We start from the raw sequence: 13,364 nt of genomic DNA, 5'->3' as shown, positions 1-13,364 counted from the left end.
ACCCAGGGCAGGGGCTGGGGGAACTGCGGCTTCTCTCCGTCAGCGAACGCCTGAATCTGTTTTGATGGGATTGGGGAGGTATCCCCAGGTCCCTCTTGGTGGCAGTGGCACCATGTTAGTGCCAAGGAGGGGACTGGGGTAGCAGCGTGACTTCCAGGGAGAGCAAGATGGGGTGAGTGGTGGTGGGAACCTGCTGGGGAAGGGACAATTGGTCTGACAGGAGCGAGGAGGTCTTGGTCCCATTCAGGTGCCATGGGGAGCGGAGAGGCCAGACCTGGTGCCCCAGAGCTCCTTCAGGGTGTTAGGGGGGAGATGCACAGTGGTGTCTCTGTAAAGCCACCGCTTGGCTGCTAAACCAAAGTCAAATATCTCTGGCAGGGGCTTGCAGAAACAGCAAGGTGTCTCTGCCCGTGGGTCTGCATCAGCCCCTTGGTTGTGGCTCCGTTGGGTGCTGTGCTACAGGGAGAGGTGGCGGAGTCCAGAGCGAGCTGTGCGCTGGCAGTGCTGTGAGTATCGCTGGGCCACATTCCACCCCTGTGGAGGGCAGGGGCTGGGGCCAGGCTGGCAGCAGAGACCGTCGGCCATCCTGGTCCTCGGTGGCTGAGGGAGTTGGGGTGAGCAGAGGGGACCAGCTGCCAGGCTTCAGGCTGTGCTAGAAGTTTTCCTCTTCCTGACCATCAGCCTCTTCAAAATCAAATACAGGTTTGCTGTGAGAGGAGAGCCCCTCTGCCCCCCCAGCCACCCTTGGCCACCTCTGTCCCTCCAGCTGAGCTCCATCCTTGGGAACTCAGTGTCTCATCCCCTGTGTGACCCCAAACCCATGGATGGGGAGCTCCATAAGGTGCACAGGAGGAGGGCCAGGGCTGATGGGGGTCTGAGCCCCCTCAAAGAGGCACAGTTCCCCTCTGCACCCCACAACCTGGACACCTAGGTCCTCCCCGACCTCCAGCCCCTCAAGTTCTGGCCAGCAAGTCCCCATCGATCAATCCAGGGCTCCAGGCTCCTGGCTGGGCTCCTCCTTCCCCTGGGTTCAGGGGCTCAGCACAGCCCAGGTTGGCCCTTCGGGGTCGGTGGGTCCCTGTCAGGGTCCCAATGGTGGGGTCACCCCTCTGCCCTGTCAGGTTTGGCCCCTACCTGAACTGCAAGGTGCACTGTAGGCAGCATCTGTGCGGTCACCTGCAACGGGAAGGATGGTGACCAATGGGCTCAGGGTGAGCTGCTCCCGTTAACAAGCCAAAGCTCATCAAAGTGAACCAAAAGCTCAGCCAGATCCCCCCTCTGAGCCTTTGGGGTTGCAAGGGGTGGCAGTGGGGCCAGGCACCGTGGGGCCACATCCCTGGTGGGGCTCACCTGTCTCATAGTAGTCATATAGCGTCACGGTGGCCGGCTGGAGGTTGCTCACTGGGAAGTCCTGTGTGGCGCTGAAGGCGAAGGTCTCCTCCTCCTCCTTTGTCAGCTGTGGAGATGGCCCAAGGGTGAGGTGCAACCATCCACAATGGAGAAGCATCCCCATGCCCCAGCACGTGGGGTCCTGCTCCTGTCCCCATGCCCCATCTCACCTGGTCCAGGTAAATCGTCACCTGGTCGAGCTGCACCTCCACCTTCTTCACCAGCTTCTGCCTCTTCAGCTGGAGGGACACGGCTCAAGATGGGCAAAAGCTGCTCGGTGGGTGGCCCAGCCAGGGCCAGCACCCCGAGTGGGTGCCCCTCCATGTCCCGCTGCCCCCGAGGGGCAGGGACTCAGTGGCATGGTGGGTGCCCCAGTGGGACAGAGGGGGTCCTGGGGGTAGCAGGGGCTTCTCACCTCCACCATGGAGCTCTTGTCCGGGATGTAGCCAGATGGCAGCTTGGCCTCGATGACAACCATGTTGGTGGTGGGACGCTCCCCTGTGTACCTGGAAGGACAGAGCCCCGGGGTGGGTTTGGGGTCTGCCCTCCCTCCTTGGCTGCTCCCAGCCCCCCCAAACCCTGGGGACAGCCCCAAGCCCTACCGTGCCCGGAGGACGAGGCGGAATCGGGCGCGGGCATCCACCGTGCACTCCCCAGGCTCCGTCTCCACGCGGAGGTCAAACGTCCCCGCACTCGGAGGGGGTGGCACGTTATAGCGCAGGGTCACCTGGGGCGATGCAGGAGGGTTAGAGCCACCAAGCGGGCACCGCACGGGGACAGGGACCCCCGGCCGTACCCACCTGCACCAGGGCACAGCCCTGCCCGCGGGCTCGCACCCCGTAGGTCCCCGGCAGCTGATGCAGATCCGCCCGCCGCAGCACCAGCCGGTTGCTGTCGTGCAGCACGAAGTCCTGCGTGGTGCCCGTCGGGGACGTCACCGTCACAGTCAAGTCCCCGTTGCTGCTGTATGTCAGGGCGGCGTACTTGGCCAGGGCTTGCAGGGCCACCACCGTGTCCTGGGCATGGAGAAAGCAGCGAGCCGGAGTCACCCCTCACTGCAGATACAGGGAGGGGATGCTGTAGAGCAGCCCCATGGACCCTGGTGCCGGTACCTGCGTGGAGGCGAAGCCCCCGTAGGGGTTTTGCTGTTTGCTGAGCCAGCGGACGATTTGGAGAGCCGTCAGCAGGTCGGCAGAGGACACTTGGGGCTGGGAGAGGTAGGCCAGGAGGACGTAGGCGGTCATCTCCACCTCCGACGGTGCGGCGACAGCCCGGGAGGGCTGTGAGGGGACCAGAGCCTTCCCCTTCATCTGCCAGTAGAGCTCCCCCCCTGGGAGAGAAGGGGGTGGGAGCTCAGCCCCCGGCTCCAGGGGTCCCGGGGGGGGCTCGGTGGGGTGACCTAGGCAAGAGGGTGCCACTGCCCATGTCGGGTGGTACCTGCGCTGACGTTGTGCCGGGCCAGCCTCTGCAGCTGGACTTGCTGCTGCTCCCTGTGCCCCGCCAGCCCGAAGACGTAGGCGAGCAGCGCCAGCGTGTAGGGGTTGTCCGTGGCCGAAGCCTTCAGGCACTGCAGGGCTGAGCTCACCTTCGGGTCCTGGCATGGGAGCAGAGTCAGGAGCCAGCCCACGGGTGTAGGCATTGCTCAGAGTCCCCAGTTCTGCCCAGTGAGACCAGTTGTGCCCAGTTCGGGATAGGAGGTGGCCCAGAACAGCTGGACTCCCTGCCCCAGCACCCGTCCCCACCCCACCAGATGGGGTCATCCTCACCGTTGGGGAGAGCCCCAGCTCCAGCATCGCAGCCGTGACATAAGCCGACAGCGAGAGCTCGTCCGAGACGCCTCCCTGCAAAGGGGACAGCGGGAGACGGGTCCTGCCATGCCATGCCACCGGCACGGGGACTGCCCCACTGCCTAGACCACACACCGGGGACATGCTGGGACCAACCCAAGTCCCCATGTCCCACCCCAGCCCACCGACCCACCTGTAGGGCGTTGTTGAAGAGCTTTCCCACGCTGCGGAAGCAACCTGTCTGCTGCTGCTGCTTCTGCAGCCAGTGCAGCGCATCCTGGATGTGCCGTTCCTCAATGGCCACGTAGGCTCTGGCTTGCCCGAAGGACTTGAGGACAAATGCTGTCAACCTATGAGCCAGAGAGACATTGGAGGGATGGGAGATGGGGCTGGGGTATGCTTGGTGGCTGGAGGAGCCTTGGGACTGCCAATCCCAGGAGAGATGCTGCTGCACAGCCTGCCTGAGCCCCACGGGGTCCCTCACCAGGTATTGCCCGTGGGGTCGCTCTTCCCGAAGGCGCTGTAAGAGCCATCATCATGTTTGAAGAGCAGCTCTCGCTGGTACCCTGTGGGGAGGAGATGGGGACGAGTCTTTACGCAGCGGTCTTTACATCCCCAGGGGATCCTAGAGGCAGCCTGCAGCCCAGGCCCACCCCGGGGTGCAGGTAGAAAATGGGGAGGGGGGATGTGGGGCCGTGGTGTCCCTCAGCAGCAAGGCAGGGTGGGACAGGGAGAGGAGGGGACCGGGGACGCTCACCGCTCTGCAGGAAGCCTTGTGCCTTGGCACGGATGTCGGGGTGCAGCTGCCCGCTCTTCTCCAGGTACTGCTGGATGTAGATGTTGGGGGCGAAGCGAACCATGTTCTGCTCCCCACAGCCGTAGGGCATGGCCAGGAGGTGGTCCAGGTTCTGCAGAGCGTTGCCCATGATGTCGCCTGTCCCAGGGGGACATGGGGAGCACCGTCATTGACTGTGCCCCCCCTGCCACCAGCACCCCGTATCCCCTCTGTCCCAGCTCTGGGTGGTCCAACCTCCTGCTGAGCTTGGGCCCCGGAGCTCTGCACCCTTCCTGCCTCGGGTGGTCCCCAGGACCCTGTCTGTCCCTTACCCATCACAGTGACATGGGCTCGCTGGGAGCCCTCCAAGATGTTTGCAGGAACCTCCAGGGAGATTTCTTCAGCAGCTGCGGGGATGGAGGGCAACAACAGTGGGGATGCCCGGCAACAACAGCAGGGATGCCCAGCTCCTCCCAGCCTGGCCCCCCAGCACCCTCGCCCACCCCCTTCCTGCTCCAACCCTCCATGGGCTCAAGGCTGGGTTGCAGCATCTCAGCCGGGAGCCCCTAGGGACCCTGATCCTTGGCTCCTCTGGCCTGGTGGCCCTCGTGACCAGTGGCCAAGCATCCCTGCCCCACATCCCCGTGGCACTGCCGGACACCCCCAGCCAGTCCTACCTTCCTGGCAGAGCAGGGAGTTGTGCGCCTTCTCCACCAGGATCCCCCCAGGCTGTGGGGAAGCAGCATCGGAGTTGGTCAGGAGAAGGGATCAGCCATGTCCCCCTGTCCCCCAGGGTCACGCCTGCAGCCTGGGCTCGGGTCTGGGTGCTGTCCCGCTCCCAGTCCTCCCGCTGTGCCCCAAAGGCTGCTCGGACCCATCCCACTTTCCTTCTCCGTAACCCATCTGACCTGCACCAGCAAGGGCTTTATCACGGTGTCCACGCGCCCCTGGGCCGGCACCACGGGCGTCTCGTTGCCACAGAGCTCCTTGGAGCTGAGGGCCTCGGTGCTGACCGTGATGTTCACCTCCCCTGCGGATGCAAGTGGGGCACTCAGTCCCGTCAGAGCCCCCCAGCCTGCACCGCAGCCCCCCGGGCTTGCATCAGCCCTGGGACTTCGTGTGGGGCTGGCTGGGTCGGGATGGGGGTCACCAGGTTGAGGAGCAGTGCTGGGAGGCAATGGGGAAGGTGAAAGTGGAGCGGAGGAGAGCTTCCCAGCTGGCACTGCGTTTGCTCCTGTCCTCCCTGCCCACCCCATCCTCCGAGGGGGTCCCCAAGCAGCAGAGCAGGGGGATCCCGCCGTGGCCCCGGTGCTCCGTACCCAGGCTGGTGGCTCGCACGCCCCATCGGAAAGTCCTCGCTTCGTCCGCACAGATACAACCACCGTACACCTCGTCCGTGCTCGCCGACACCTCCAGCTCCGCCGACTCCTCCAGCGTCACCCGAACCTGCCGGACCACGGCCACGGCTCCATCAGCCCCCACCAGACCCCCGACCCAGGGCCCCCTCCCCGGCCCCACTCACCCGCAGGCACTGCCGCAGGTAGTTGAAGACGGTGGCCACGAGGGTGAAGGCTTCGTGGCGGACCACAGCGTAGGGCAGCGCCAGCTCCACGAAGAAGGGCTTGAAGGCCGTGAGGCTGATGGTGGGGGCCAGCCCCAAGCCCAACGGGGACGTGCAGAACATCCCGGCTTTCCACTCAGTGATGGCGTCGGGCACCGTCACCGTCATCTCCGTGGAGCCCCCCTCCCTGACGGATGGAGAACATGCTGAGGCCATAGCACCACGTTCTCCCACAGCTGGTGTCATCCCCAGCTGAGCTGGCTCTCTCCCATGCAGGAGGGGAGGTGGGGAGAGGACCAGCCCCATGGAGACCATCCTCACTCACCCCACGGGGACCAGGTCCCACAGCCATGTCTCTGGGAAATACGTCCGGGGTGCTGGTGGCTCTTCCTGGACAGCGACGACTGGGATACCAAGGTCCATTACTTCTGAGACAGCACTGTACATTACTTGTGGGAGATCAGTTTCTTCCCTCACAGAGGTCACATAGGATCTAGAGCCACCTGGAAAAGGCAGAGCAGAAATTGGGTTCCATAGGTCTCTGCATCTCAGCTGGACCTCGCCTGCAGGCAGCATGAAGATTGTCAAAATCCTTTTCAATCCTCTTCAATCCCTTTTGGTGCCGAGCGTATTTTCAGGATGGCTCCAAGTCCTTCTGAGGACATGGGAGCCAGGATTGGGCACCAGTTCTTTGCTCTTTTCTCCCAACAGGGCTCAGCGGAGCGAGCAAGCTGAGGGCTGTGCTGACCTCTGGGACCTTGGGAACCCAGCATCCCGGGCAAGCCGAACCTCTTTTCGCAAACATCACCGGTCTTGGCATTGGTGAAAAGCTTCAGTGCTGCGTTCTGTGAAAAGAAAAGAGGTTGTCCATCTCCGAAACCCAGCATGAGGACTATCTCCATCCCAGCAGTACTGCAGAAGGCAACAAGTAGAGGAGGACTGGAGCCTGGGGTCTGCGGGAAAGACCTTTGCCACGAGTGTGGCTTTCATGGGACATCGCTGTGCTTTCCCAGCACCCTGAGCAAAGCACAGCCAGCTCCTGGACAAAGAGTAACTAGGAGGCACAGGCGGGCAGGGCTTTTACCTGAAATAACTGGTAGGTGTCCCTCCTGGAAGTCCTCAGGAAAGGTAAGACACGCCTCCTTGAGCGAAAGAAGTCTCGCTGCCTCCGTAAAACTGGGAGGGCGGGAATGTCAAAGCTGGGGGGATAGTCCCAGTCCCATGTTAAACAGGGTGATGGGTCCTGAATGCTTTGAGGGTAGTTGAATTCAGGGAGTATTTTGTAGACCTGGGAATAAACGTGTGCTAAGTACAAAAACGTGCGCTAGGTACAAAACCAGCCAGGCACCTACCCCCTGGCCGGGAGTAGGACTGCCCAGGAGCCACCATGGCACTGAGTCCCCATAAGGGAGGTCCAAGCCAATGTCATCTCTTCCCACCCCCATCCCTGGCTGGTCCCTGGGGCTGCAGAAGGGACCCTGGGCAGTGCCACCACTCACCACCTCCGCGTTGAGCTCAGCCTCAGGCTTCAAGAGCAGCACGCTGCGGTCCACGGCACGGACGGCACACAGGGACCCTGGGGCAGCCTCCAGCTCCAGCTGCAGCGCCGAGCCGGGCAGAGCCCTGTCTTCCGAAAAAGCCATCTTCGCCTGGGGAGAGACAGGGGCGTCAGGGGCAGGAGGGGGAGCCACCTCCCATGGAGGAACAGGACCAAGCCACGGACATGGAGGTCTCTTCTAGACAAGGATAAAATCAGGCTTAAGTGTTTGGGGATCAGGGTATGGGTTAAAGACACACTATGATACATCTGGAGCAGGATGGACCTCAGGGCATGCAGCTGTGGACAAGCCATGGAGTCATTTCCTAACTCCGGCAGCCTTCTCTCACCTTGTTGAGGAAGCACTTGGCCACCTTGAGCTCGGCGCTGTCAGCCACCATCTCGCTGTTGGGCAGCACCACGTAGCCCAGGACCTTGGCTGTGGGTGCCAGCTCGGGGCCGATGGGCAGCTCCAGGGAGAAGGAGCCTCTCAGCCCTGGGCCATGGGAAAGGAGGGGAGATGAGGACCAGGCACGGAGAGCAGAGCCCTGCACAGCTCGTCCATGCCTCGGGACCTACCAGCTTCTGCAGGCATCTCTTTCCTGAGGACAGTGGCAATGGTCCCCTTGGCCAGAACCTGCACAGGAGGAGATGGGAACAAGTAAACTGATGCTTTGTGTGGAACCAAAATGCCCTGATGGAGGATGGACCCAAGAGCAAGAGTGTAGGGATGGTTTTTGACCTTGTCCAGCCTCCAGCCCCCACAACATCTCCCATTGGCCTGTAGGTCCAACAGTACTACCAAACACCTCTACTAACAGGCATCGGTGTCTCGGTCTAGCCAGGACAGATTGCTCGTTGTCTCGTCCTCAGGGACACAACCACGAATGCGTGTGTAGATGTGGACCTTCGCACACAACCGCCCTAACGCCCACTGCCCGACCTCCCTGGGCTAGGACTTACCAGGAAGACCACATCCAGGCTCTCCTGGTTAGTCCCCAAGGCTTCCTTGCTGAAGAGATAGTCCACCCAGAGCTGCTGGGGCTGGCCGCAGGGCAGCTCGCTCTCCAACCGCCGGATCCGCAGGAAGCTCCTGCTCGCCGAAGAGAAGGGGACGAGGTGCAAGTAAGCATTTTGGAAGATGGGTGTCAAGCCGTCGTTCTGGGCGTAGGCTGTCTCGTTGACTTGACCCTGAGCAATGGAGGTAGAAGTCAGGGTGGTGAAGCTCTTCAGCAGCCCACAAGGTGCTGGTCCCAGCAGCAGGCATCGCTGATGCAGGCTTGGAGAGGTGCCCAGCCCTGTACTACTGGAGAAAGCAGCACAGGGACCCCTGAGGGGAGGGAGATGGGTCCCTTACACGCAGGTGGACAGTGCCACTCCAGTCAGAGGTCTCCAGCTCAAAGGAGGCTCTCCCAGATCTGTCTGTCAGGAAGGTCTGTCTCGTATGTTTTCCTTGCTGGCTAACGACGAGCGAGAGCTGCTTCTGCGGCAGCGCAGCGCCGCTGGCTCCCTTCAGCAGCATCTGTACCGGGAGGGACAGGGAGATGCCCCAGGCTGGGCTGCAGCCGTGGGGCAGAGGGCAGCGGTGGGAGAGTGGGGCTGGGTGTCAGAGGGAGCGGGACTGGGTGCAGCAGGGTGCAGGGGAGCCCTGCAGGGTGCAGAGACACCCTCATTACCGTCCCAGTGTAGGGGATGCCGGGCTTGTAGAAATCATCAGTGTTTTCAAAGGTGATGGTGAGGATTTCAGGTAAAATCTTGCAGCTCTTGGTATTTTTCATCTCCAGCCCTGTGGAGAGGGAGTGGGGAGCTGAGGGTGTTGCGAGGACACAGGGCACAGGTTAGCTGCTGCCAGCTCCCCCGTCACAGTGCAGAAAAGGTCCCTGGACATTTTAGGCTTTCCCTCTGCAGCCAGCAGCCTCAAGCACAGCTCGCACCTTCTACAAGAGGAGCAAAACATCTACGGCATGTTTTAGACCTAAAGCCAAGGCGCAACTGGCTGCAGAGACTTCACAAAAGGTGCTTCACCAAAGCACCATGATGCAGGGCCACCTCAGTGCCGGTGCACCTGGGACAACCCCTGGTCTTCTTTTTTTCCTGAAGGCAAGCCACTAGCAGTCATTTCTGGTGGGACTGAGGTGGTGGGTGAGGTGGATTATCTTGAAGAACGAAGCCAAGCCACCGGACTGGGTGAAACCATTGCTTTGTGTCACAAGGACTCGACTAGCTGCTAGCCATAGCATCGGGAGAGTTGTTGGGTCTTGGAAAGGCATTTTTGCCTCCCGACCATTTCTCTGGACAGAATTAGAAGTATTGCCCAGCTGACCTGGCTCACATCCCCACCTGGACCCAGTCCCTGCACACGTGCACCTCTAAATCACAGCGTAGCTTTTGGGCTTCCCTGGAGAAGACCAATACCCCTGTGCCACATGCATATGGGTGCACGCAGGGATGAATACAAAACCATGCACCAGCAGCAAAGCCCATTCCCAAGGAGGAGAACACCACTGTCCCTACCTGTCCCATCCTCCACCAGCAATGCCTCGACTTGGAGTTGCTTGTTATGGGTGGAGCTGGGAAGGTTGAAGGCAGTCAACAAAACCTCTGTTGAAAAGCAGCCATTCTTCTCAGTCTGGCAAGACAGATTCAACCCCGTCAGCAGCAGTCCCGGGAAGGGGCTGTCCCTGTGGCACCCACTCCCCAGCTGTACTCACCTGCCCGCTAACCTCGATGCAGTTCTTCTCTCTCTGGAGGGCACTATTAAGTCTGTACGGGGTCCCGATGTACCTGAAGGACTGGCAAAAGCTGGCCTGGACCTTCCCCTGGACGGGCTTCCCGTAGGTGTACCTGTTGGGTGGAGGGTGGTGAGGGTGTGCCTGATGGACCACATCATGTCAGACCCCCCCATCCCTCCCTCTTCCCAGCACAGCCTGTTTCAGGCTTACCGTCCACAAATCTCCACCTGGAACTTCTTGTCATTTTCCAGCACCACGGCGGGGAGATCAATGGTCATCTCAAACTTGGGCAGCACTGACGGAGAAGCAAAGGGACAGAGGGTTGTCGCTCCCAGGACAAGGACAATGGTGCCTGGGGGGTCAGGGGGGGCAAGACCTGCTGCCCACAGGGACATGCCGAGGTGAGGCTCCCACCCCCTGTGCATCTGCCGGTCCCCACGTACCATATTCCTCCACGCTGAAGGAATGGCTCTTCCCCTCCACCTGGATGATGTACGTGCCCAGGGCCGGCTCTGCAGCCAGCGGGAGGGACAAATCCACGATGCCCTGCCGTGGGCTCACCTCCCGCCACTGCGCGATGCGGTTCCCACTGGGATCCTGCACACGGGGACATGCGGCATCAGCACCCCGGGAACCCCAGCACCCAGCAATAAAGCAGCCCATGGCTGCGTTATGCTTCTCTCCCAGCCGTGGTGCCTTCCCAAGCCCACACCACCCAGGAGCCTCCCTCCATCAGACTGACCTTCAGGACCACAAGGGGCAGCTGCAAGGTGAAGAGAAGATGGTTAGAGGAGAAAGTCAAAACCTGCCTTGGGGTCTCATCAGGGTGGGGACATCTATGGAGCCGTGGATGGAGTAGTGAGGATTATTTGAGGGATGCTGTGAACTTTCAACCCTTTAATTTGCTTTGGGATTGATTTTGAGCCTGTGGGCAGCTCTAGCTAGGATGAGCCGAGGGCACTGCCAGCATGCTGTGGAGAGGTGACATATCCTAGTAACTTCGCAAGAAGCCAGCAACCGTTTCATCCGGGAACCTCCTGCACTTCCAGAGACCCAGATGATTGCTCGGGGGTGCCAGAGACTGAACTTGCCTGTAATCCTGGCGTCTGATGACTCGATGGATATCAATAGCACTTTCCCTGCTTCCCACTCACCATCACTACATCCCTAACCAAAAGTTTAAGTGGGTACATTCCCACATCACACGTGCAATTCTGCTTTCTCTTTCCTTAGCCTCCTGAAGCCTGTGTGAGCAACACAGGACATCCCCACTCCTGGGGAGCGCACCCACCCAGGCAGAGCTGGCTGGGGCAGGATTCCCAAGGGGAAAGGCGCTGGCTGACTCCCACACCTCTCTCACGGCTTGCCAAGACTGTAGGAAGTCAGTGCAGAGGAGCCCTGTTGCCTCCCCCCTTCCGCAGCCCTGTTCTCACCTTCTTATTGCTGGGAGTGAAGTCTTTATCCAAAGAGACAACTCGAAACTTCACTAGAAAGAGCAAATGAAGATGCAGGAATGGGTGCATCCGCAGGGAGGGGTTTCCTCGTGGGGAAAGTGGATGGAAATCCACCCTGAGCCCTGCAGTGGGGCACTGCCCCCCAAACAGCACAGCCTCCAGCGCTGCCAGCGTGTCCTGGCATTGCCCTGGGCCAGTGCTGGGGATCCCAGTGCATCCCAGGAGGAACCCTCCTATTTCCATGCAGTGTAGGAGTAAGGCTGAGCCTCCTGCACTCCCCTCCCACCAGGTCCTTCAGCCCAGAGCAGGATGATCCAGCCTGCCCCCCTCACCTTGCTGTCCAGGCTTGTAGACAGCTTTGTCTGTCTGTATGAAGATCCCAGGCTCCAGGGCTCTGAGCATCACCTTCTTCTTGGAGACAGCCAGAGAATCTCCCTGGATTGAGACGTGCAGATCTACGATTTCCTCCTTCCCTTTGGTGGGGGCTGGAGCCTGCCAAGGGAAACACCAGCCACTGGGTGAGGACAAGGTATATGCCATGGCCAGGATGCTCTGCTCACTCCAAGTGACCCAGAGCACTCCTCACCCACAGGGACACCTTCCCCCCAAGCCAGTGGCTGGGAAGAAATGTCCCCCCAACACCCTGCCCTAGTCTGCAGGTCTGTTACCAGGGGATTATTTCAGCCACCGAATAACTGGGCTGAGCCTAGAATTGTTTTGCCTGTGGTGGGCATGAGACCCTGGCAAAAGATGGGGAAGTCACGCCTGCTCACAGCTCCATGTCAGGCCATAGCCCCACACTCAGGGGAGCTGGTGGAAACTGCTCTGCCTGGAAACAGCAGGGTGTCCAGGGCATCCCCCTTCACGCTTACAGCTGTGCGTGGGGTGGCACTTACAGGGAAGGTGATGTTCAGGTACAGATGAGGCTCCTGGACCTTCCTTTCCAGCAGTGTGATGTTATGGGTCCCATCTGCACTCTGCAGCTGGATGGTCACCTGGACGGGCTTCTGAAGGCCACTGAGATGGACCCACAGCGTTGCTGTGTGGGGGTGGTAGATGACAGCTGGGGACGTGACCACATAAGTCCTGGCAAGGAGAAGTGCTGATGTGAGAGGCACGGGGATGAGGCACATCCCAGTACAGATCCCATGGAGGTCTTGAAGAGCTTCTGGGTGCACAGAAACCTGTGCTGGGGTGCACGGCTCTGCTTCTGGGCTCCCCTTGACTTCTCAGCTCAGCAAAGCAAAGGCTGTGTTCATACATCGGCTGCAAGTGAGGCAACACCCACAATAAACCATTCCAGAGCCACCATCCCCAGCAGCCCCTGGGTGCCAAGTCCTCGATGCTCATGGGAGGGACAATCCACCAGCCCGAGCACTTCCACCCTTGCCAAAAAATCACATGCATGGGAAACACTAGCTCCCGCTACACGCTGCCAAGGAGCCAAGACTAAATGCCCTCCCACCAGGCACGGACAGACAGACAGACGCAGAAAGGGCTTACAGTGCTGCAGACGCCCCAGCTGTGAGGTACGGGATGAGGAGCAGCAGGACGGGCAGAGCAGCTGGGGTCTTCATGGCTCCAGCTGCAAGTGGATGTCGGGGACGGCCACAGCCTCCTTCTCCAGGTGTTGGGTTGCTGTAGACCTGCGTCTGCTCTGCTGCAGGCTCTAAAAAGAGATCTTCGCTTTCCACCCAGCGAGCAAACGAGGGTTGGCAGAGGGATCCAGCATGGACCTGCAGATATAGCTAAGGCAATGTTTACCATCTGCCCACAGTTTCCTGGGTTCAAGGCTCTGATGGATTTTTGCAATTTTAGTAAAAGTACCCATAGCCTATAGAGGTTCAAAACCAGGGGGGCAGGACCCACCTACACACTGGTTTGCTGGGAAATGATGCCAGGAATGAGTTCCCCAAACAAAAGTAGGGAGGACATAATGAGAACAGTCTGCATTGCTGGCAATTTCTCAAAAAGGCCTGTTTCCAGGTATTGCAAATTTAGCCAGACCGTAGCTATTTGGGCTGATTGAAGGTCTCAGGCTGTCTTTTTGCCCAGTTTCCTCCAATTTCATCAAATGAGTTAAGGGCACAGGAGCAGGACAGTGTTGGGCTGTCATGCCAGCTCCACCT

General features: G+C 60.2%; 1 protein-coding gene across 1 annotated transcript; it reads right to left on the bottom strand.

The window, feature by feature from the left end:
* Positions 1–20: 20 nt before the first annotated feature.
* On the bottom strand, positions 21–12,967 carry LOC142034632 (alpha-2-macroglobulin-like protein 1). The gene is given in 37 exon segments (XM_075036224.1): positions 21–684; positions 1,135–1,176; positions 1,351–1,456; positions 1,560–1,628; positions 1,805–1,895; positions 1,992–2,116; positions 2,190–2,405; positions 2,502–2,719; positions 2,827–2,983; positions 3,156–3,230; positions 3,370–3,526; positions 3,661–3,742; positions 3,934–4,110; positions 4,284–4,358; positions 4,629–4,680; positions 4,860–4,981; positions 5,271–5,397; positions 5,474–5,699; positions 5,838–6,015; positions 6,261–6,357; positions 6,597–6,800; positions 7,012–7,161; positions 7,400–7,545; positions 7,629–7,686; positions 8,013–8,240; positions 8,407–8,571; positions 8,726–8,835; positions 9,564–9,678; positions 9,761–9,893; positions 9,992–10,076; positions 10,225–10,378; positions 10,524–10,544; positions 11,215–11,267; positions 11,568–11,727; positions 12,132–12,321; positions 12,739–12,946; positions 12,949–12,967. Coding segments are annotated over 37 exon segments (4,623 nt in total). The 3' UTR covers positions 21–652.
* Positions 12,968–13,364: the final 397 nt, after the last annotated feature.

This window comes from Buteo buteo, chromosome 9 (genome assembly GCF_964188355.1).
Source record: "Buteo buteo chromosome 9, bButBut1.hap1.1, whole genome shotgun sequence".
In the NCBI taxonomy this organism is placed as follows: Eukaryota; Metazoa; Chordata; class Aves; order Accipitriformes; family Accipitridae; genus Buteo; species Buteo buteo.
This window is presented reverse-complemented; position numbering and strand designations above follow the sequence as displayed.